The sequence below is a fragment of the Cheilinus undulatus genome, linkage group 10, assembly GCF_018320785.1.
Source record: "Cheilinus undulatus linkage group 10, ASM1832078v1, whole genome shotgun sequence".
Classification (NCBI taxonomy): Eukaryota; Metazoa; Chordata; class Actinopteri; order Labriformes; family Labridae; genus Cheilinus; species Cheilinus undulatus.
In genome coordinates, this window is record NC_054874.1 from 33055477 (window position 1) to 33080295 (window position 24819).

Consider the following 24819-nt stretch of genomic DNA (forward strand, 5'->3'; position numbering starts at 1 on the left):
GAAAAAGTCTGGGAGTCATTGCAGTAGAAAAATGTTCAAGCTGGTTCAAGTTGAAGTTTTATTTACAAGTCCAGTACAATATATAGAAAATTTAGGTCATATATACACTATACATTCTTATTATGGACGGTTTCTATCTGCTCCATACTCAGTGGCTGCAGTCATTTCCACTCAGTGTCTCTAGTAGTGTGAGAACCACTTCATCAAAACCAAGGTCTCCATATGGGTGTGACAGGATTGGGTAGAGACCCCTCCCTCTGAACAGGTTGTGGGGGGGGTCTAAGCGTGACAAAAGGGGGGCAGTGGACAGCAGGTGAGCTGGGGTGAGGGACTGTGGGTGAGAAACTAAAGAAAGAGGTGTTGGAGGACAGAGGTGACAGGGTTGGGGGGGAGGAAAAGTGTGAGGCAAATGATGGGAAAGGAGGAGAGGGGGCATACGTTGAGAGAGAAGAAGGGAGCCATGGAGAGGGTGGGGGGGACAAGTAGTCATGGCACGGTGTGGAGCATGAGTGAGGTTGAAATGGAGAATGAGATGAAAACAACAGTTTGGTGCAATCTTCTTTCCTCCTAGATGTGTAAACCGAATCCAGAGATGTTTCATCTGACCCTTTGGTTGTCTCGGCCACTCCCTGGCTAAGGTCTGCTTCTGTGCTGTTTGTCTGCTGGTTCTCTGTGTAAAGTTTCAGCCCCGCGATCAGACTCGCTCTCTGTGTTGGTGTTATTCTGTGCATGTATTTGGTCATCTTTGCCACACACTCCCTAAAACCTGCACTCTCAAGGGTAAAGAGGTAAGGAACTTTGGACTCTGAGGGATCCACTGCTGAAGAGTGTGTCTTCGTTTCACTGTTAGCAAAGTCTGGAGCAGCTGGAAGGACATTAAAGAGAGAAAACAGGAGTGTAGGATTAAAAAACTGATGTGGTAAATGATCATTTTAATGTCTTTTCAGAATCATGTTCAGATTTTTTTTTTTATCTAACCATTGTTGAGATTCCCCCCTTCTGTCCACTTTTGAAGATACTCCACAGTCAAGTCAAGAATCTCTGCTTTCTCTAGTTTAGGATTTTGCAGACGCTGAGGATGATAACAGGGGAAAAGGCAACAATTCATTCATTATTACGGTTTGATTCCCTTGAATATCCTCTGTGGCTTTGTGTGACTTTTTTTTAAATGACTTACTGGATCAGAAGTATGTTTAGACAGCAGGTGTCTCAATTCAACCAGGCTTTGATTTATTCGATCTCTTCTCTTCTTTTCCACAACTGGTTTAAGGGCCTGGAAAGAAGCAGCAGCAGCAGCATTATGTGAGGAGGTCTGAGATGTAGTGACTTCACAAGGTACCCTGGATAATCAGTGCATATACACTGACTGATCATGTTTGTTTGCTCATTAACACAGATATCAAATGGGCCAGTCACAGAAACCAATGCATTTAGGCTTGTCAGCTTGATGAAGATCTGCTGAGGTTCAAACCAAGAATCAACATGGGGAAGAAAGGTGATTTAAATGACTGAGCATGCTGTGTAGTTAGTGCCACATGGGCTGATCTGAGTATTTCAGATGCTGCCGATCTACTCGGATTTTGGTGTAGGGTTAAAAAAAAAAAACAAAAGAAAAAGAAAAAAGAAAATATCCAGTGAGTGACAGGGCTAAAAATGCCTCCTTGATGGAAGCGGTCGGAGAATAAGACTAGACTAGTTGGAAATGATAGAGAGACAACAATAATTCAAATAACCACTTTTTAAACTAATGTGTTCAGAAGAGTATCTCTAAAGGTGCAAGAGGTCAAACTTTGAAGCAGATGGGCTTCAGCAGCAGGAGAACACACTGAGTGTCTCTCCTGACAGCTAAGAAAAGAAAACTGTTCAGTCTTTGTTTTAAATTTCTGCTGTGATATTCAAATGGCTCCAAAATTATCTGTCCACCAACAGCCGTGGCATGGTTGATGCCACTTAAATAAATCGTCTTCATTCTGATGCTTAATTGAAGACATCAGCAGATTACCTTGACCATGCCTGCATGTCTAAATGCACTGGTTGCTGCCATGGATGATGAGACATTTACACAATGAATAGTTGAGCAGGTAGTTGACCAATGGTTCCCAAACATTGTGCTGGGAATCCATACAACCATTTGTTATTACACCTAAACATCAACTCAAGTCTAATATGTGCTTAAGAAGCCATGAAGCATGGATATGAAAATGATGTGTCTAGGGATTTTGTCTTGAGCTCATGAGTGCCTTGAGCAAAAATAGTTGTAAACCCACTGTTTTAGACACATTGTACTTATGATGTATCAGTGATGCTTTGATGGTTATTAAAGAACCAGCTGTACAAATAAAATCAACTTTTGGGACAATGAAACACCATAATGTTTGTGGTTTTAATTAGGCTAAAAGTAAAACAATACTAAAACTATCTATCTAAATATATCTTTATTATTATCATTTATTGGGACAGCTAGGAGATGGATGAACAGAAGAGTTTTTTAACATGAACAGATGACTTCTGAACAGCTTTCCTAAAATGATTATTAGACAGACATATGAGTCTACAGAAGTACAAAATGAAAAAAATCGTACCCTTTTTCTGCTTCTGCTGTCCTCCAGAGTTGGATTCTGTAGTTTCCTGGTCATGTTGCTTTGTTTGGTCCAGAGGTCCTCTGTGAAAGCAGCAGAAGTTAAGCCTGCTGTCTCCGTGGGTGAATTTAAGTAACCTCAGGCTGCTTCTGATTGGCTGAAAGGTGAGAGCGACAACACAACACGGAAACTGAACTTCGTGATGATCCTTGGAGAAAGTCCGAACTAAATTCCAGTGATTCAGACCTCTCTGAAAAAGAAATGCTCTTGGTTTATAAAAACATACAGCAACGATACATAGAATAAAATATAGATTATTTAAATTTTACTATGCATTCATTTATTAATCAATATATCAGATCAAGGTTACCTGCTGTAAAGGTTTGATAGTTTACCATTTACATTGATCAAAGGTTCAGATCGGGCTTTTATTTGTATGGATTTATTATGGACAAGATGTGACGTCGTCTACTTACACGCTGGGCAATGAGCAGGGGTCATTGTTGAATGATTCTTAATTTCATTAGGCTAAATAAGTGCTGCTTACACCTCCCACAAGAAGTGAGACTATGGGAAACTTTTTTCTCGTGGGAACAGAGATGAAGTGAGAACGTGAGCTGCTAGGAAGACTTTACGATGTGCGAGAAATCGACACATTGCCTTAAGTGGTGAAAAATACACACTGAGAGTGGAATGGGTTGTGGTGGAATTCCGCCTGAATGTGGATAAAACTGTCGATCGTGAATTGGGAGTGGAGCACCTATAGCCCATTAAAGCATTTAAATGTGATTAAAACCATGTAATAATCGGTACACAGGTTTACACGGGTATGAGCAAAAGGAGCAGGCCCCGATTGTCTGTTAATGTGTTTGTCGGATTTCTACACCTTGGAGCAAAGTGTGCGCTGCCTCGCGTCCGTCTGATACTTCATGTTTGGATTTCACACCACATCCACTGATAACAACGAAGCAGCTGCTGACTTCAGGCCATCTCCTCATCTCCTCTCCTCAGTCTGTTTGATTTGAACTCTTTTGTCAGTGTGGCCGACACAGCCGACAGCTCACGATATTAGAAGGAAACGCTCCGTTTCTCTGCCATCAAAGGACACATTTACACTCATTAGTTTCCATCACAGGCTCAGGCGAGCACATTATAGGACTTATTTATGGGGCGGGTCCACGTGGCTTAAACCCGGACCCCAGAGAGAGGGAGAGAAAGAGAGAGAGAGAGAGATTTAACAAAACGTCGTTAAAGGCTTGATCATTTCCTGACTTTTCTGTAGTTGTAAAGTTGTAATACTTAAATATCTGGCTTTATTTGATTAAAATGTTGGCCTCTTTTTAAATAAATTTTCTTGGATGATCTTGGTTGCCATAGTTACCAAGCGTGAATTCTGGGATTAAACTAATCGCCCCACTCTTTGATTGAAAACGGAAGTATCACTGGCTCTGAAAAGCCACTTAATCTGTGGGATCCCCGTGATCCGATCATCCCAGTGTTATCTCAACACTTGAGCCCATAATAGGGATCAGGGTGAGCGTAAATGCAGTGCAAAGACAACAAAGTAAACCTCCATCAACTCCAGCAGAGATAGATAGATAGATAGATAGATAGATAGATAGATAGATAGATAGACAGATAGATAGACAGATAGACAGACAGATAGACAGACAGACAGATAGATAGATAGATCGATAGATAGACAGACAGACAGACAGATAGATAGATCGATAGATAGATAGACAGACAGACAGACAGATAGATAGATCGATCGATAGATAGATAGACAGACAGACAGACAGATAGATAGATAGATAGATAGATTTTTCTACACCTTGCTTCCACCTGTAGTAAACTGATTGGACATGATTTGGGAAGGTACACAGCTCTCTATAGAGGTTCTCACAGCTGGTAATGCATATCAGAGCAAAAAACCAAGCCATGGCAAGATAAGAGCTGCCAGTAGAGCTCAGAGATAGAATTAATGCAAGGCACAGCTGTGGGGAAGGCTAATAATATGGAGGAAAGGACTTGGAGTAAACTGGTTTGAAACGATTTTTCAGGGAACATTTTTGGGGTGAGACAGTATTTTTATTTACTACTGGGGCTTCTGTGTACTATATTTTCATTTACATGTTTGAATAAGGGTTAAAAGGGCATAAAATAAAACTCCACTTAACACATCTGATCGTATTATAAGAGAAGGTCAGTGCATTAGTATATTTGCCAGCTATCACCAGAATAACATTTTTTTGTGCAGACCCCCTAATTGTGCTTAGGGGGGCTGAGCATTTAGAGGGAATCATTAGAGCAGTGTTACTCAACCCTGCTCAGAGAGACAGACAGTTGAAAAACACCTTTGCAAGAGCCACAATCTAAGTGGTGAAAAGTGGCAACAAAGGTTAAAGTGGCAATGAAAATAAGTTAAAGGTGTCAAAAATTGCCAGAAAGTGAAAAAAAGGGGCAAAAATGGGTGAAAAGGGGCAAAAAAAGTGTTACAGCTGGAAAAATGGTTAAAGTGGCAAAAACATGGCAAAAAAAAAAATGAAAAGTTACTAGAATGGGCAAAAAATTGTTAAAGCCGCAAAAATGGATTAAAAGTGGCAAAAAAAAAAGAAATAGGGGCAAAAATGCAATTAAGGGTAATGGAAATATGCAGACAGAAAATAAAGGTTAACAATTAAAGCCTACTGTATGTGAGCAAAGTGTGGGAAATAAACAGATTAATGTGACTTGCAATGCATATACTGAAGTCATAGTTTCCTTTCTAAGGTTTTCTGGGGGAATAATATTTCAAATTAAGACATAGAAGAGCCACATGTGGCTCCAGAGCCAGGCGTTGAGTTACACTGCATTAGAGCATACACAAAAGTTTATTGTTGCAAAGTTGGTCATTTTCTCCATAATACAACTATTTTGTACGGTTACAGTCTCCAAGTTGCAGTCCCATCCCCACAACAAAAAGGCTTATTTCAAAGGTTAAAATAAATATTTTACAGGTTCAATTACAGTCTGACATTAGATTTGAGTTTATGCGGCACCACAAGGGCATGAGATCCTCATCTGAATTTACCTCAGGCTCATGGAAAAGAAAGTTTGATTCTCACTATTAGATGAGGGTTTAACTGTTTTTATTGCCCCTTTAACTTTGTGTCCAAATCATTCTGAAGTGAGGAAAAAATACAAAAATGGGGGGACATTACAATGCATCTTGTCCAGTTGAGACTCTAAGCACCACACCCACTAAAAGCCATCCCAGGTGTGTAACAAAGCACAGCAGATTAGGTGTGAATGGGGCAGTTTGGCTCTTCAGCATCAGGCGAGATAGGAGAGTGTGCTGCATATCTGGGGGGGCTGGAGTGCTGCAAAATCAATAAGAAAAAAATCTCCTCACCAGTTACACATTATGTTTGGTACTAAAGAGAAGAGGGTTGGCTGAGGGACGTTTGTTTCCTATGATGTGTTGAATAAAAGATAAACTATAAAATGATACAGTGATAACACTTTCCCCATTTGTTTCTTCTATATATTTTCAAACTCTTCAAAGTGAAATTCTGGTCGAAGAAATGAAATAAAGAAAACTGAGTTAGCAATTTAACCAGATCTTTATAGTTTTATCACTTTCACTGAGCAGGACAAAAAGGTTTTAATGTTGTTAAATGGTCCACCAAAATCTTAACTGTTGTTTTTTAGTACTTCCTGGCTGTATATATTTATTCATAAAGTGGATAATGAAATAAAGGTAGGTAGCCTTCATTTACGCACTACGGAGGGTAAGTTAAAACAATCTTTTGTTTTGCTGGCACATGAAAATAGAAATTAACCAATGTTTTTCTTGACAAGGCGGCGTGGACAGAACGAAATTGGGGGCGGGGCCCCAAGTGGGCGGGGTTACCTGTTTGGCCTTGAACAAAATGCAAGGGAGACGAGCGTGCCATTCTAGATTTTAAGATTCAGAAGGGTCACGAGCCAGCCTTGAGGATGAAGGCGTTATCTTCAACAGAGTCTCCCCAAAGAACCATGAGAAGGGTAAGACTCCGCACTGTTACCACTGTAATCAGCCCCGTTAGGAACGTGTGTTAGGGTCATCATGGTAGGTATTTTTAACCTTTTTTTTATTAAATCCCCAGGTGTCTAAACCGGTGATGGAAAAACGCAGACGAGAGCGGATCAACCACAGTTTGGAGACTCTGAGGCTTCTGATGCTTGAGAACACAAAAGATGAGGTTTGTTCACAGTTTTCCTCTATGTTCATAAATGTATTCTGTCTCAGAGTACACTTATTATTGTTCAATTAAAGACTGTCCCCTAACAAGGCTTCTGGTGTGTTTTATTTAGAAGTTGAAGAATCCTAAGGTGGAGAAGGCAGAGATTCTGGAGAGTGTGGTTCAATTCTTAACGACAGAGAAGGACGAGCACAGGGGTCACCGGGCCATGGAGAGGGTCCTTTCCAGGGGCCACCGATCAATTACTGATAGCCGACAGAACTACAGTGATGGCATGAGGTCCTGTCTGCTGAGGGTCAGCCACTTTATAAGCAGTAAGAGGCAAAGGTCAGGAGAAACGGACAAGAATGCAGTCCATGCCTCTTTTGCGCATCCTAAACCCCAGACACATCCCTCATCTCCCGGACACATCCCCAGGACGCTAATACCAAGTCCTGACTCGGGAGCTCTGTCTTCGCAGCATCTGCCACTGCATCACTCGACCTGCCTTCCTCATCCATACCACATCCAGACTGGGCTCCACTGTGACACCATGAAGCTGCTTTCTTCCACGGCAGCCTCCACGCACAGCCCTGATCCTGTGTGGAGGCCATGGCCTCAGTGACAGACACTTCAAAAAGTTTTGTATTTCTGGAATGTACATGCTGACTGACTGTAAATATGTATTTTTGTACATTTGAAATCTTTTGTACAGTTTTATTTTCCTTACAGATTAGATTTCATTCACCGCATCTGTATGGAAATTTTGTTTTACGCACGCAGTTATTTTTATTTTAAATTACAGCTGTAAATAGGCTTGATATTTTTCTGCAGTTTCAACGGATTCCTGATAGACCTATTTGTTCTATACATCCGTGTTTCTGTAACACGTGCGTAAAATCTGCTCGTGTATAAATGTATTTTTATATGAGCATTGAGCGATTAAACATGAGACGAATCTTCTGCTTGTGGCATTTTCTTTCCGTACTTGAGATAAATTCCCAATTTCCTGATCACACCACGTCACTCGAGTGGCCTTTTTGTCGTGTGAATAGCGTGTACTTGAGCAGGCTTTGGTGTTGAACATAGTGGAACATCTAGAGGACAGTTAACACATACTTTATCCAGGCTGGACAGCAGTTATGAAAGATTGGTCTATTGAAATGCTGATGTGGAGGAGCCTTGCCTTTTAACGATCTTAGAAACAGTTTTTCAGATGTAGAAATGCTGGTTGGAGTGCCCATTCGCACACTTACCAGCGACAGACACGCACGAGATGCGCTGGCATGCAATCTACAAAACCTGGTCCCACAGTGGCCCACATGCCCACAAGTAGGCCTAAAGCACATTTTTCTTAGTGCCACGCCGGTTAAACATGTCTGATTTCTGTAACCACAAGAACTAGCTACTAGAGTCGCACTGAGAGAAATCGACCAATTACGCACACAGTTTTGCGTCACATCCGATCTTCGACTCTTTCGCTAAAAAATGTTGTTTTGCAATATTTCAGTTATCTTCCACTGATCCTCGCTGTAAAGTAGAGATTGGTGGGAGTTGGCATCTCAGCTGAACTGTAGGCCTATGCCGCATTTCACATCAAGTATTACATTTTGGTAGAAATAACGCTTGGTATTTATTGCAGAAACGAACCTTATTTCACGGGAGGATACACGGAGGGATGACGCAGCGTTGTCCTTATTCCCAATAATTTCAAAGGTTGTTTTAAACATTCTGTAGAAAGACAGGTGTTAGTCCCGCTTGGCTGATCTGACAGGATGTTCTTTTTGTGCCTCAAGATTAAACTTAACAGCTAAATGACTGAGTAAATCATTCAAATCTTTACATCAGATTGGTGTTTCTCTTTTCTATATTAAGATAAAACGTGCCTATAGTGGCAAATTTATTGTCGTAGAAAAGTAGGCTATAAGGTGTAACTGCATAAATGTGTTTATAGCCTTATCTGTCAGAGGAAAACACGTCTGATAGCTAATTATGGTGGACTTGCTCCTCATCTAAATAGCTGGAAAGTCCTGGTTTTATCACAGATTGTAGCAGTAGAACTCTCTCTCATTTCAATCAGTTTCTGTTGGTTTTCCATCAGCGAACTTCCAGCAACATCTCACCTTTTGGCATCTTCTATAAACTTACTAGTGTTCTTCATACAAATTGAAACATACATATCTTGGAACACAGACTCAAAATTAAGGGTCTTAGTCGTAAACAAGTTTGATGTATCTTATGCTTCTAGAAAAACAGGCGAAAGAGTTGAAGAAGGGACAGGGGCCGCACGTGGCCACATGTCGTCAGCGTCACTGTCGCAGTTTGTAAATCTGGGTGTGATAAAGCCACACACCTCAGGGTGTTAATGGGTCTGTGACTGCCAATGTGTTTGCAGAAGCAGACTCGTGCTTTTCAGCACTGCCTGCCTACAGAGCATTTGTTTCTTCTTCTTCAATCCTAAACAGACAGTGTTGCCTGCTAAAGTGGGTTTATGCTATGCCATATATTTTAGCGACCTATAGGCTACAACAAAGAGTAAACAGCGTATGCTGGACTAATAGACCGATATTGCATTTAATACAACAGGTTTCATACAAGTGTCAGTCAGCTTCTGCTGCATAATGGTAATTAAAATGGCGATTCCTATCTGGCGAACCATAATGCGAACAAATTTAATTAAATGCAGCCATATTCAGTATTTTAAAGCAAGAGCCTACTAAACTCACATATTCAAACATTTAGACCACACACACTCGTTTCCGTGTTGAATAAGGAGCGAGTTATCGTTAACACACGTGCTAGCCGTTGATTTTAACCGCAAACTTAAAATACAACATTAGCAAACTGTTCAAGGCGTCGTCAACAATGTTCATGCGTCAGTTTACACATATAAATGTGCTTTTAGAGACAATGGCGCAAGAATAATCAACTAAAAATAGGACAGGTCAATTTTGTGCCCTCAGTTTGCATTTACAGTTAGACCGTTCTAGTTTGTAAAGACCACTGAAGACTTTCTAATAGCATATTAATTTAGCTTAGATTCTCCGTTGGTGGTACACAGCAGGAGAAAATACATTCACCACTGTGAACAATGCTGCCCTGCTAAGCCTTTTCACTGCTTTGAGGTGTGGGGTGGGTCAGTGAGAACATCTGCTGTGGTGGCCACATGCCTGCCAAGCAATAAAACCAAGTTAACAAACTAAGGTGCTGCATACAGCTGATGGGAACTCCACCAACCCAGGACGGACTCTGCTGAAAAAATGAGACTCAAGTAAAAGTTTGCACCTTCATGAAAAAAACAGGTTTATTAGTAACATGAGAAAGTCAGAGTAACAACACTTCAAATCATTAAGTTACTAGCAGAAATGATCCAGCCAGGTGTTTTAGGCTAATATTGTTTTGTGACTATCCCCATCAGTATAGTGTGTGTATGTGAGAGTCTGCTGCTGGATCCCTTGGTCACACTTTGCCAACAGCCAGACCCTGAGCTCTCTGAAACTCCTGCTGTAAACTGGACAGGAGTTCTCGATGTTGTTCGGATTTCTTCTCCATGTCTTTTAGGAGCGTCTCATACCTCTGACTGAAAAAAGATTAAAAAAAAAAAATTAAATTAGTTTGACAAAGTTTTACCATTGTTTTTATAAAGTATGAGGAACACAGAATGAATTCCATTGGTTGAGTCTCAAGCCAATGAGAGTGTAAGTACACTTGTTCTGGTGCAATTCAACAGCACAGAAACTACAGCCTACACAGTGTTAACTAAGTTTATTAAAACCCCTCTGTGGCACCTGTCTGATTTTATACAGTTTCTTCATAGAAAGATGTGTGCTTTGTGATCCTCCAACTATAGGGATACAGCACTCTGTGCTGTGGGTTATGTCCATCAACTTAACTCTTTACTGCCCTCTACAGACAAGTGAGCAGGATTACACAGCCAAGCCCTGCAAGAATACATTTGACTATTTCTAAGTAATCTGGTGTCTGCTTTTGTCATGAAGTTAATGCTGTGTCAAGTACCCTGGTACCTAATTAAGCTGCCCATACAGTATGAGCAGAATGAGAGTGTGTATCTTATGAGAAAAGATCTGTGTGAAATAACTTCCCATTCATTTTAAGTCTTTCATAAAATCAATCTAACACTGACTGTAACACTATTTGTGAATTCAGAGCAAATAAACAGCAGATTTAAAGTAGAAATCCCACCAGGCTGGGTTGAGGCTCTAACTCCCCCTACTCCCTCATTTTCATGAGGGGACAGACAAAAATAAAGAACAGAGCATGAGAAAGGAGAAAAACAGAGGAGCTTAAGGGTTTTGTCAAACTTTATTTGGACCCCAACTACAACTTCAACTTTACTGTCTTCTGAGGAAAATCTGCTTTGCACCCAGGTAAAAAGAAAAAAAAAACAAGCTGATATATTCCTCCTCATCCAAATCCACAGGCTAGCTTGAACTGCTTCATCTGACATCTCCTAACTGTCCTTCACAAACTCAGTCCCTGCACTCCCAGCTCTTTAAGTAATCAAACTGCTGATCTTGCTCAAAAGCCCCAACACTCCACGTCTACTGGATGAACACTAACTTTCCATCCTCACTGTTCAGCCTTTCCTCCTAAGTCTGCATATCTAAGTTTTTTCCTTCAAAGGCTTCCTCCACTGAATCCTCCCAGGGAATGGTTAGTTCTATAAAATAAGCTGTTGGCTGACTGGCAGACCACAGCACTATGTCAGGCCTCAGCCTAGTGCAAACTATCTCCTGTGGCACAACAAGCTTCCCTCCTATATTTCACAATCCTTTAACTGGCCTGGCTGGTGCCTACCTAAACACATACATCCTTTGAATTTCTCTTCCTTACAAACAAATTGAACAACTGTCCTCCCTGATTACATCCCACATTCACCTGATGCCTTCTGCTCTCATTTCCGGCTTCCAAACTTTTCAAAACACCATTATGCCTCCATGTAGGGGGGAACAAGATGGTTTTTGGTCATGGGACCTAAAGCAATTCAGGCTGCCACTTCTGTGTTGTTGGGTTTAAGCTGGACCCCTAAGATTTCTCATTACTGTGTCTTTACTGCTTTTAAAGCCTGGCTCAGACTACATCAATTCAGTCTGATTTTGTCCCGACGGTAGCATCACAGCTCATTGTCAAACTCCCCCCCTTGGGTGTTTTACCCTGTTACTGATTTTATAAATCAATCATGATCAAAATAATTTGACTTTTTGCAAAACAAACAAACAAAAGAAAAAAACCCAAAACTTTGTTAATGTTGAAGTGAAAATGAAATTCTACAAAGTAATGCCAATTAAATAAAAACATGAAAGGTAAAATAAGTGACTGCATAAATATTCAACCCCTTTCAAGTCAGTATTTAATAGATGCAGTCTGTGTGGATAGGTCACTGTAATTCTACTCCATTCTTCTTTAAAAAACTGCTCAAGCTCTGCCAGGTTGCACAGGGAACTGGTGTGAACAGGCTTTTTCAAGGCCAGCCACAAATTCTTTAGTGGATTGAGGCCACTCCAGAACATTCACCTTGTTAATTAAACCATTTCTGTGTTGTTTTTTGGGCCGTTGTCTTGCTGGAAAATAAATCTTCTCCTGAGCCACAGTTCTCTTGCAGACTGAAAACGTTATTCCTCCAGAATTTTCCTATATTTTACTGCATTATTTTACTGCATACTGCATTTGCTGCCCTTCTTGTCCAGGACACTCTTGTAAATGAGATTTTTGATCTCAATGAGCTTTTCCTGGTTAAATAAAATTAAATAATAAAATAATTCATTTTACCCTCTACCTTTACGAGCCTTCCAGGGCCAGCTGCTGAGAAGCATCTCCACAGCATGATGTTGCCACCACTGTGGCTTCACAGTGGGGGTGGTGTGTTTGTGGTGATGTGCAGTGTTTGGTTTTTGCAGAACATAGTGTCCTGTCTGATGACCAAAAGCATCATTTTGGTCTGATCAGACCAAAGAACTTTCTTCCATTTGACCATGGAGTCTTCTACACACTCTTTGGTGCACTCAAGATTTCATATGGATTTTCTTCAACAGTGGCTTTTTCTTTGCCAATTTCCCATAAAGCTTTGACTGGTGACGAACCCAGGCAGAAGTTGTTGGTGGCCTCTCTAACTAGTCTCCTTCTTGCATAGTCACACAGTTTGTGAGGACAGCCTGATCTAGGCAGATTTACACAGGTGCCATATTCCTCTCATTTCGTGATGATGGAAACTCTGGGGGGATGTTCAGTGCCTGAGAAGTTTGAAAACCTTTTCAAAACAAATCGAAAATATATTATTTTCGTTTCCATGTGGACAAGGCCTCAATAACCAGTGACTGGAACCTCCAGACATGAGTGTCTTTATACTGTCAGTCACTACTGTTGTACAGAGAATAACAAAGAGTCAGTACCCTTTTTGAAACTATCACTACAGTTCTGTATTTATTGTGAAAAATACATTAAAGCTTGGTCAGTCCTCTGGGCAGACCGATTATGACAAGTAGCAACTTCTTGTCTGAATCTCAGAGCCAGTGTGTGCAGGGTCCGACATTAACGGTTGCCCGAATGCCCGGGGCAACTTCAAAAAGCCGACCGGCAAGCAAAACTTGCAAGGACTCGCCCGATCGGGTAAGCACAACTCTGAGCTTTTCTATTCATTAATTTTATTGTTTTCCTCTCTCGTTTCTGTTACTACGGAGCCCCGAGTAGCCAGATCAGGGCTGTACAGATTGTCATGCCTCATTGCACAGGTGCGATGACAGAGTGAGAGAGGTGTGTGCGTGCCAGGCGTGCAGATGCTGCAGGTCAAACTAGGAAGACAGGCTTAGGGCATACACAGCACAGGTGGTCGTTATGTTTAAGAGGAGCGCAGCTTTAATCCAAAGTTCTTTTTCATTAAGGCATGTAGGCTAGACGATGCTAAAAATGAGTATCTGCTAGCTAACTTCTCCGTTATCCTCGTCGTCCTCTCCAAATACGCACTGAAGGTAACAGTGAGTGAACTGTCGGTGAGAGGACAGAGCGATCAGTCTGCGCTAACTTCTGATAAAAGTTTAATGTATAAAACGATGTATTCTCTCTTCACTAGTATCGTAGCTGCTGCTGTTTGGTTAACAAGCCAATATACGTCTGAATGTAGCATACAGGTCCGATATGACGCGGACAGACAGAGAGACAGCAGTGTATGAGGGAGAGATGAGAGAGAGAGAAACAGGAGCACAGAGGAGTAAATCAATGTCCAGAACTGTTTATTGTTAGGGTAAAGACACAATTTGGTGATAGTTTTTTTTTGTTTTATTTACCATTTAACTCCAGTGTTACTGATGTTATGATGATAACGCTGTGTAAAATAGGGATCTGTTCATTAGCTCTATAAACATCAGAACTCGGTGTGATTAAACAATATGGACCTAACTCTAACAGTGTTTAATGAATTTCTAATAATGTTTCAAATAGTTTCCTATTACTTTGAGTATCAGTAAATATATAAGGGGTGGCCAAACTATGGTCCGTGGGCCAACTGTGGCCCTTGGTCCTTTTGAATTGGCCTAGTGGAAATCCTTTAAAAAGGCCCACATAAGAACATAAAACTTGTACCTTACTTTATTTCTTAGTTTGACGAGGATTAACAATATTGGGGTTTATACAATATGGTGATATTTAAAAATTAAATTTAGCTTAAATTAAAACCAATATATAAATGTATAGACCTAATACTTCAGTCCTTGAAACACAGTTTAAGGACGAACAAAGAAACATACTCCGGTCTCGAGAACACACTTTAAAGTTTAAGTAATGAGGGTGAACACAGAAAACCACTTCAACCATCAGCTGGTTCTGCCTAAAGTTAAAAAAAAAGATGAATACAAACAAAAGGATTACAGCAGCAAATAGCAGCACAAATGGAGCTCATTTGCTCCTCTATTGGATCTATCTCAAGGTCTGATATCCAAGTCATATTGTTCTAATCCTCTTCAAGCACCAACACTTCTACAAAGTTAGTCAGCTTCCAGCAGTTTGCTCTTGTTTTGTGTCTGGATGTGGGGATGAACCATCAGCGTCTCTCTTCTCTGCTACAACCGAAAATACCTAACTATGAGTGGCTATTTGCTTTGTTAGACATTAATTTAGAGCTGTAATTTAGGGTGTTTTGTGTTTGTTTTTCAAGTACATTCACTCACTTAGCATATATTTTGGTTACGTTTTGGTTTTAGAGGTGTAACAAGCATTTTATGTATTGTGCTACAGGATTCGTGTTCTGTGCTACAAGACTGTCAACCTCTGGAGCAGCAGTGCTATGGGCTCAAAAAGTTAATATACAACCCAATTTTCAGTGGGCTAACACAGCTAATAAATACAGTTTTCTTAAGAAAGAAGTGTTGTGTTGTGTATTGCTTTCCACAGTCAACAGGCAGTGGATTTTAGTTATAATTATGTTGTGAGCAAAATGTATAAACTTGACAGGCAGAAAAAGTACCTCCTAGACAGGGCAAGAAGGAATTTAGATGGGGCAAGTAGATTTGGGAAGCACTTGCCCTGAAGGGCAATTAGGCAAAAACCTTAACGTCGGACCCTGATGTGGATTCTTTCATTAAACACATCATAAAGACAATATGTGTGGCAGACATGAGAGGTGTTTAAAAACTGGGGGCTGACTTATTTATGCCTGACAACTCCCTAGCCAGAAGGAAAGATAAGGAGGAATTATCCAATCACCACCCTGAACCCATTGAAAACAGAGCAACCTTGATGTCTGAGTATTCCACTGAGTCAATGGAAATCAAACAAATAAACTTATAAATCTTAAGCTGCTACTCCAGGTGGAACAACATCCTCTAAAAATATTTCTATTTTAGCACAGGAAGAAACATCTGCGTAATTGTAATCACCTTGATGCACCTTTAGCTTTATATTAGCTGTATGAATAAGAAGCTTAGACAAACCAATTGGCTTTCTGAAGAAGACTATGGCAATTACAGATGATGAAGGTGTGCACTAACTACCTCTTCACCCATGTTTATTTACATGTTAAGTTTTGGCGGCATAATACTGTCAAAATTTGAGAGCAAATATGAGATCCGTGCGAGCAAATATGAGTTCCGCATGAGCAAATATATATGATCCACGTGCACGTCAAACATTCGTGTGAGCAAATTACTTTTGCAAGAGTTTTCACACCGCTCGCTCGCAGAGTATCTCTACCCACGTGAGCAATATTGTGGCCTGAGAGAGGAAAATCATGTCTTGAGCGCACTCAGAATCTGAGAGAACACACAACTACTGTCATTGCTCTTCTGCTTGCGAGCAGATTTTCGTTTTGGCAGAAAGTGGGCAGACCCAGTCATCATTGTATCCCTAAATGTAATTGGTTTGTCCTTGTCTTTTATGATTGGCTGTGTCTGTGTGTTGGCCGGTGTGCCATATTAACTGGTGACAGTTGGAGCAGATGTTCGGGGGGCATGGCTTCCAACGATTCTTGTTTACCTTCTAAATGACATTAAAATGCAATAACATGGCTTGCTGCTCCAATGAAAGACTTCATTGTTGTCCGCAGACACATTAAGGCAGTGAGGAAGGTGTTTGTGTAGTCACAAACTAAGTTTTAAGCCGTAGAAATGGGAAAGAAAATACAGGTGACTGTGCAGGTGCCTGTTCAAAACAAAGCAAACGGAGGAGACACGCAGAGAAAAATTTCTCGTTCTAAGTGTAATATTTGTCATCCAGTATGATTGTGGTTATGAATCTGATGGATATGGGAATGTTTATACTTGCACACAGTCTGCAACGGGCACATCCTGTCTGAGGGATGCGTTCAAACAAGACTAGTGAGATGTTATGACATTCAATAATCATTGCTGTGATGATTTGTCAGATGACCATAGTATTTAGGCTAACACAAATGTCTATGCCCAAATGATTGTTATGAGGTGTCCCAAGGAAGCTACAGGGAAAATGCACAACTCACTGACAATAAAGTCACTGTTAAGTAATTTTCAGTGTGAAGCAGATTATTTCTTTTCCTCATCAATAGGTACCATTTGCTTTTACTGTGTTGTAATACAAGCTCTAAGCTACAGTACCTTCCAGTAAACTCAGTATTTTAAGATTTGTAAATTACAGCTGTAAAATAGAGTATGTTCTTCTCTGCATAATGCTGAGTCATATCAAATGTTGACCCAAGCACCTTTCAAAAAAAGAGGTCTACCCTATGATTTGAACCCAACATGAATCCATCCTGTGGCAGTGGTGAGCAAAAGTGGCAAGGAACAATGATGCAATGTCTTATTCTATCTCTGGTTGTGATGATCCCCAGCTGCAGCGTTTACAGTGAATACCTCGTATACGTTGTCATCACACAGATGACACTCATGATTATAATAGACTGAAACCAGACTGTATTATGCATATTCAATATATAGATATATGCAATTAATCTATGCAGATCTGATTCTGGTGCAACATGCTGCTATTTCAGTGTGGTTGCAACGCAGGAAGAAGGACTACAGGCAGACAGCTCAGGAATGAATCACAGTTTTAGGGACTCACATCTCTCCATTTATGTACTCGAGCCTTTTAGTGACTGTAGCTTTCGCCTCATCCAAGTCTTGCTTTACTAATACTGGTCCAATGAGCTTGTAAACTGTGTTTGTGCTGTCCAGCATATCTAGCTCCTGAAAAAGACAGAGGAATCACGTGTTAGATACAGTACTATCTAACATTAGAAAATCAAAAGCGCAACAACAATTACAACAGTGGAGAAAATAAGTTTACCAAAAAAGAGATTGGTTGATATGTACCTCTTTGACAATGTTGTTATCCGTCAGCTGCGTCTCCAGCTTCTGTCTGGCTGACATGCTCTTACTCACATCTTAACATGGTTTGGAAAAAAAAGTTTAATCACAAAAAAATATGTATTGTAATGGCAGCATTGTTGTTAGTAGTCTAGAGTTAAATGAAAACAATGATAAAGTGAGTTGATAAAACATGGTGACTATCCTTTTTGGGGCTTTCGGCAGGATATAAAAACCACGCAAGGCTTGTTGCCACCTACCTTTTTGCATCAGTGTATATTTTTCTAATTCCGCTTTCAACTTCTTTTGAATTGCCTCTGTCATATTTGCGTTTACTTAGGAAGCACAATATTCAAAGATTCACACAGATTTGAACAAATATGCTAACTGACATACAGCGTGTAAGCTCTGTAAGCTAACAGGAAAAGGCAGTGGCACGCGCATGGGCACGAGCGGATGATGTCTGATCTCTTCAAAGTAAGAGCCCTCGCCAATTGAGGGCTGTAACAAACAAACAAATTCTCAAAAATCAATATTTAAACTATTATAAGAACATACAACTGCTCTCTACTGTTATTTTTTATTCGAACCGATCTCTTTGTTGTTGTTTAATCTCATGAGTGACTTATTTTGACCGTCTCATGGTTCCGGCTGTTTACGACATTGCTTTACGACACTGCATCCCGTCTTCTCTGACATCAAGATGGCCTCGTCTTTCTGGAAAGGTGTTGTTGGCATCGGACTTTTTGCCTTAGCTCATGCAGCTTTTTCAGCGGCACAGCGTGAGTTTCGAAAAATGTGTTTAAAAAACATTTCTCCGTGTCTTTTTCTAGGCCGGTGTGTCTCTGCTGTTTAGGGGCACGGCGAAAGAGCAGCCGGTTGGGCCTTTCGGTCCGACAGTTAGCTAATAGACACTAGCACGGCTTAACCCCGTTAGCAATAAGACTTAAACATCATCTGTCCTCATATTAGAATAAAGTTAGTGGAGTCATTTACATTCAGTTTTAAATTTAAAATTCATTCTTTTTGACACCAGTGGTTAATCTACGTACCTACATTTTGTACTGTAATTTGAATTGCTAACTTAAACCTATCTCATCCACCAGATCGTTCATATATGCGACTGACAGAGAAGGAAAATGAGACACTACCAATTGATGTGAGTGACTTCTATGCTGATGCAGTATTCTAACAGCATACCTCAAAGTGTTGTCCATAGCATCTTCATCAAACTTTTAAACTTTGTTTTACAGATTGTATTACAGACTTTATTGTCGTTTGTGATGACCTGTTATGGCATTGTCCACATTGCTGGAGAGTTCAAAGACATGGACGCCTCCTCGGAACTGAAAAACAAGTAAGTTCAGTTGGTTTGCCACAGTCCCTTGACAAGCCTGCACACCACCCCGCTATATTTATATTTAGGTTGCTGTTGTTCAGTTCTTGTACAAATAGATCAAACACCTTTGCAGGAACATTATGCCCCAACTGGTATGTTGTGGCGGACAAATGATACAGACAAAGAAATAAATAACTTTAGATAAATAGGTATGCGCCATCTTTGAGTTAATGATACAGTTTTCCAGTTATGGAATCCAATCATCTTCTGTCCACTGGTACATGTTTCAACTTTTTAATAAGCCTTGTAAAACATTAAGATCCAGGTAAATGTTATCTAGGAACCACAAAATAAAGCTCTCTATAGCTGATTTACATGCAGAATGGGACTGATAAATACAGTGTATTTGGAAAGTATTCAGACTTTCCTGACTTTTTCAATTTTACGTTGCAGCCTGACGCTACAGTTGGAAAAAAATAATTTCAATCTACACCCAGTACCCAATCATGAAAGTGAAAACTGAACTTTAGAAATTTTGCAGATTTATTAAAAAGAAAAACTGAATCCCATTGACATTAGTATTCAGAACCTTTGAAACAACACATGAAATTTAGCTCAGGATTGTTCCTGGATCTTTGCTGAGATGTTTCTCTACCTTGATTAGAATCCACTTGTGGTTAATTAAATCGAGTGGACATGATTTGGAAAGGCATGCACCTCTCTAAAGCAGTGTTAATTTCATCGACTATAACAATGATTAAAATGTTCATTGACAGCCTATTTTTCCATGACAAAAACTAGAACAAGACTTGCTAAAGAAAGATCTGTGATGACTAAATCTGACAAAAACTAATATTAGTTTTTGTCAAGATGACTAAAACTAAACTAAAATGTTATGTAATTTTTGTTGGACATACAAAATCCATGAAGTTTGTCCCCTGTGGGGAAATCTGTCAAAAAAAAAACAATGTATCTGTATCTCTTCTGCCTCTCAGCTGTAGAAAGCAGGAACCCCAGGTTTAGCAGGGTACATAAAGCACACTGCCATGACTTGGTATAGGATTTAGGCAAGAGAATAAATGCTCAGATGAAGGTAAAGACTAAAATGTAAGGACTTTTTATGGACTAAAACTAGACTAAAATGCTTTTGAGTTTTCGATGACTAAAACTAGACTAAAACTATAAAGGTAGAAAAAACTGAAATGTGACTAAAACTGAAAGACGTGATCAAAAGACTAAGACTAAAATTAAAAATAGCTGCCAAAATTAACACTGCTCTATCAACAGCTTTACGTGATAATGCATGGTAGAGCAAAAACCAGGCCATGAGGTCAAAGGTACTGCCTACAGGGCTGAGAGACAGGATTGTTGAAAAGCCCAGATCTGTTGCACTGAAGGGTGGCCTCCCTTGTTTGGCACAACTAGGACTCTTCCAAGAGTTGGTCTCCTGGGGCCCGTTGCACTAAACTAGGATAAGGGATTAAGCCGGGATATCTTGGTTATCCTGGCTCAAATTATCCATCATCCGGTTGCACAAAAGGGGGATAGTGAAAGGCAGGATATGTTATGGCATAAAGTTACCATGGAGATTTAGTCTGTGGAGCTAGCCTGCTCCAGACCAGACTTAGTTCCAGGATCTATTTAATCTCATCCTTATCTCAGTCAGCAGTCACCACAAATGGAAACCAATAGTTAGCTATTCCACTGCACACTTCACATTCAACTAGACTCACTGTCATTATCTAAACATTTGTGATATTAAATTTCAGTAATTTTAGATGAATGATTATTTTAGATGATTTTGCAATCATTAGATAATTTACAGTTTCCCATAGACTATATATGCCATATTAATATAAATAAACATCAAAGAGTAACATGAAGTTCCTTTATTGAATAAGGATAAATCAAAGCAAGTAAACCATCAGTTCCTTTCAAAACTGAAGTCACACAGTGACTCTACAAGATAGAAAGCACGGAATCAAAGCACATCATAGAACATAAGAATAAATACACATTCAAAGGTCTGTATTTAACACACCCCACATGTCTGCACACTGAAATAAATCCAGGACAAATCTATACACAACAAATGAACAGACAAATGAATGGATGCTGTAGCCTCCCTGCAAGCTTGTATACACACAGTATACAACACAAACAACATAAGAGGCCAAATCAATTTATATTGAATTGAAAAAAAAAAAACATAACTTCCTCTGCCAATACATGACATATTTAACTGAAATTCACAGCATGCATGTTAACTACAATAATTTAACACATATTGGTCCCTGACCAGCCGACTACTGTCGATGGCAGGATTGTCCCAGTCCACGTGTGATGGCACTCTGGGGGCCCTCTCCTTCCTCAGGCAGGCCACATTGTGGAGGACAGCACAGGCCACAGTGATGTCACATGCCCTCAAAGGGCTGACCCTTAAGTCTTGAAGACAGTGAAAGCGTGCCTTCAGGAGGCCAGAGGTCATTTTAATCCTGGCCCCTGTCCTGGCATGGGCATGATTGTAGGCCTGCTGTGCTTCCTGGGGGTCTGTGAATGGTGTCAGGAGAAAAGGCTGGCAGGCATACCCCCTGTCCCCCAGCAACACACCAAACAATTCACCTGCCAAGACAAAATCTCATCGTCACAACCTCATAATAGAGTGACATTCTTGACACAGCCATGATGTAAAAAGTGTTATTAATAGAGGTTGTGTGACTCACCTTGTGATAGGCGCTGATAGATTCCAGAGGTTCGAAAGACTCGGGAGTCATGGACCGAGCCAGGCCACTTTGCCACAACATTGCTAATGAGACAGCATTGCAGACCATCTGAAAATATAAGATGAAGACTATTTAAACCAATCAATGCACATCACAAGCAATGCACAGTATTCATTAATTGACGATTTGAAAAAGTCATGTTCACCTGAACATTAATACTGTGAAAGGATTTCCTATTCACAAAATCCGCCTCATGGGCACCTGAGGGGGATTTTTTGGCCCAGTTGCATACATACAGTCTAAAAATATTACTGCTCTTTACTTAATAATATCAATGAAAAAATATTACACTCAGAAATATTGAGTAGATTTCAAAGTCTTGGAATTAAGTAAAACAAATTGTCAAAAATTTATTTTTACTAGTTTTCATAGTGTATACTCAAATATATAAATGAAACAGACTGAAATTATTAAAGATATTTAAACAATTTAATCTGTTGGTCAAGTCATCATTTCTTACCTAATTTAAAATATTTAGATTTCACTCAAAGATTCATGTTTGAGTTTAACTCAAGAATATTGATCATTTCAACCCAAATACTCAGAATAATGATGTCCATTGAGTTTATTAAGTAAGAATATCTCAGTATAACTGTTACATTAACTCGGCCCTTGAATTATTTTTGAGTGTATAGGCTAATGAAACAGCAGAAAAGCATGGAGCATGAGCTAAGATTTTACAATCTGATGGAGTTACATTTACACAATCTGCAGTCAATTTCACTTACAGTTTCCAGTGATTCATAATCAGAGTACAACTACGTTTTCAGAGATGTTAGTTAACTATTTGGATTGTAATTGTGATGGTTTCAGCAGAGCAGTGAGTGTGTATTTGTGCTAACTACTTACGCATTTAGGCGGTCTGCAATACTTTGCCCCGCTTTGTCTCATTGTTTTATAGCTGTGGCGGTGTTGCCTTTCTTTTTTATTTGGTCCTTTACCTCCTCGTAAGCCTCCATGAGGATTTCTGGCTCCGATGGGGAAAAGTACGCTGCTCTCATTGTCATGGTGAATCGGTGAATCTGTGATCGATGGTGGGGTCTACTTGAGGAAGCCGCATGTGCGCGCTAATCCAGGATTGGTTTCACCTGGCTTGATGAATCTGTGTCTGCTTATCCTGGCTTGGTCTTTGTGCAGCCAATTAAGCCTGGACGCTCTTGTCTTGGATTCATTGAACCCAGCTCAGTCATTTATCCTACTTTGTCTGAATCCTACTTTTGTGCAACGGGCCCCTGGCCAAACTTGAGCAACTGGGGGACAACAATAACAGTAACACTAATAAAATGATAATAATGTCTTCATTTATAAAGCACATTAAAAACATGTTTACGAAGTGTTTTACCGGAAATAGCATCGTGCTTTTTTGTTTTTGATTTGATGGTTTGTTTTTTCTTGATAATGTATTTTTGATAGCTGTGAAAATCAGATGCAACAATCAGCAAGAAGTGAGACTGTGATCTTAAATCAGTGGACTGTACGTTATGTCTGTAGCAAACAATAGAAAGGCAACTTCAGTTTATATGAAAACAAAGCCAACAAGTGATGAGAAAACTGTGTGAAGAATTAATTTCAGGTGACATCACCTATTTGTGTGTTGAGGTTTTCACTCCATATATTTTAATTCCTTCATTCTTCTGAATTAGACTTGAAGAAGGAAAATACAAGTTAAATGTGTTACCCACATGCCTTTTACTGCACCTGCTTAAGTAATTGTCCATCATGTATGTAACTTTACAAGTTTTTTTCAGTCATAGTCCTTTGTTTTTCTCTATAGAACATTTGATACGCTGAGGAACCACCCTTCCTTTTACCTATTCAATCACCGGGGACGGGTGCTTTTCCACACACCATTGGAGGAGCCCTCCTCTGTACGCAACCAGCAAGCTCTTCCCAACCCCATTCGACTACGTAAGCTGGAGCATTTGCACTGAGACTGGCCTTTCCTGCCCGCAACTTTATCGTCAGATAAGAGTTGTTTTTGTTAGACAGCTGGGATGAAGTGAAAATTCACCTTTCTCTACTTTAATTTGTATTTGTAAATAAACTAATATGTTGTCCATGCATCTCTGTCCATAAAAGTGGTCACCACCATATTCAACACTGACTGTGCCAACCCTTCAATTTTTCAAGCAGACTTGTTTGTATATACAGTATGTTCTCGCTTTGGAGTCTTAAGATTCAAAGCCATCTTCACTTATTGTCCCGCCTGAACTGATGCAGGACATTGCTTTCCTTTGTAGATCCTATGTATGAGGGGCATAAAAATGTCTGTACTCTGTTTCATTTCCACCACACAAAAGTCTTCAGCAACACTCTGGGCAAACTTCTGTCAACTGAAACAAGATTTGTCAGATGATTGAGGACATTTATTGTGTTGATTTATTTCTAGAAGAAGACAGGCTCCTTTGTACATCCTGTGTACACTGAAGAGGTTTGGTTTATACCACAGGAAGTCTGCTTAAGGTGAGATGTGACAACAGAAACCATTAGGTTGTCACTCAGATGATACTGTGAACATAAAATTGACTAGAAAGTGCTGGTACATTCATCTGGGTGACTTTTGTTTTTCTCTTTTTTGTTAAGATTAAAATGATGTTTTTAATTTAATAAAAAGTGTACTGATTTTACATTGTGTTACTCCGTTTTTTGTTCCATGTTGTTTTGCCAGGCAATTGAGATCAAGGTTTACTGTAGAGGCTTTTTGATGAAACATTGAAGGGTCTCTGTGTTACATTATTCAGACATCATTCTGATTAATCTGGAGGAAATATAACAAACACATATGATGGCATTGAGCCTTTTGTCAGTGGGAGGGAAGGTTCTCACATAAACAACAGGGAGCAGATGTACCAATTACCTTGTTAATAACTCATCACAAAACTTTCCACCTAATCATTTATTTACATTGAACTCAAGATGGCAGTGTAACGTTAACTTCTAGGCTTCAACAAATCTACACTAATGAAGTCAACACATAGACGTTCATGAGATTCCCTCTAACGATAGGTCCTTAAGTATTAATGTTATAAAATACTTTTGGTTGTTGGAAAAAAAAGTGCATCAATTAATATAAAATTATTTTAAACCCCCCTCAGCTCCTTTTTTCCCCTTGCAGTTCAGGGC

At 39.8% G+C, this 24819-nt stretch overlaps 4 protein-coding genes across 4 annotated transcripts; 2 read left to right on the forward strand and 2 right to left on the reverse strand.

Annotated features, from left to right (window-relative positions):
* Positions 1-203: 203 nt before the first annotated feature.
* On the reverse strand, positions 204-2680 carry her11 (hairy-related 11). Its single transcript, XM_041797235.1, has 4 exons — positions 2583-2680; positions 1178-1273; positions 979-1072; positions 204-856 (listed from the first exon to the last, which is right to left on the reverse strand). Exons 1-4 carry the CDS (start codon positions 2634-2636, stop codon positions 204-206), a joined length of 897 nt encoding a protein of 298 aa, XP_041653169.1. The 5' UTR covers positions 2637-2680.
* Positions 2681-6560: 3880 nt separating this feature from the next.
* Positions 6561-7409, forward strand: her5 (hairy-related 5). The gene is made up of 3 exons (XM_041798221.1): positions 6561-6608; positions 6710-6805; positions 6918-7409. Exons 1-3 carry the CDS (start codon positions 6561-6563, stop codon positions 7407-7409), a joined length of 636 nt encoding a protein of 211 aa, XP_041654155.1.
* A 2661-nt stretch (positions 7410-10070) lies between these two features.
* On the reverse strand, positions 10071-18021 carry pfdn6 (prefoldin subunit 6). The gene is made up of 4 exons (XM_041797791.1): positions 17835-18021; positions 17581-17651; positions 17330-17454; positions 10071-10364 (listed from the first exon to the last, which is right to left on the reverse strand). The coding sequence occupies exons 1-4, from the start codon at positions 17896-17898 to the stop codon at positions 10244-10246; spliced, it is 381 nt and encodes a 126-aa protein (XP_041653725.1). The 5' UTR covers positions 17899-18021; the 3' UTR covers positions 10071-10243.
* Positions 18022-18226: 205 nt separating this feature from the next.
* On the forward strand, positions 18227-24323 carry mmgt1 (membrane magnesium transporter 1). Its single transcript, XM_041797789.1, has 4 exons — positions 18227-18356; positions 18681-18733; positions 18828-18931; positions 23471-24323. The coding sequence occupies exons 1-4, from the start codon at positions 18278-18280 to the stop codon at positions 23625-23627; spliced, it is 393 nt and encodes a 130-aa protein (XP_041653723.1). The 5' UTR covers positions 18227-18277; the 3' UTR covers positions 23628-24323.
* The last annotated feature ends 496 nt before the right edge of the window (positions 24324-24819 follow it).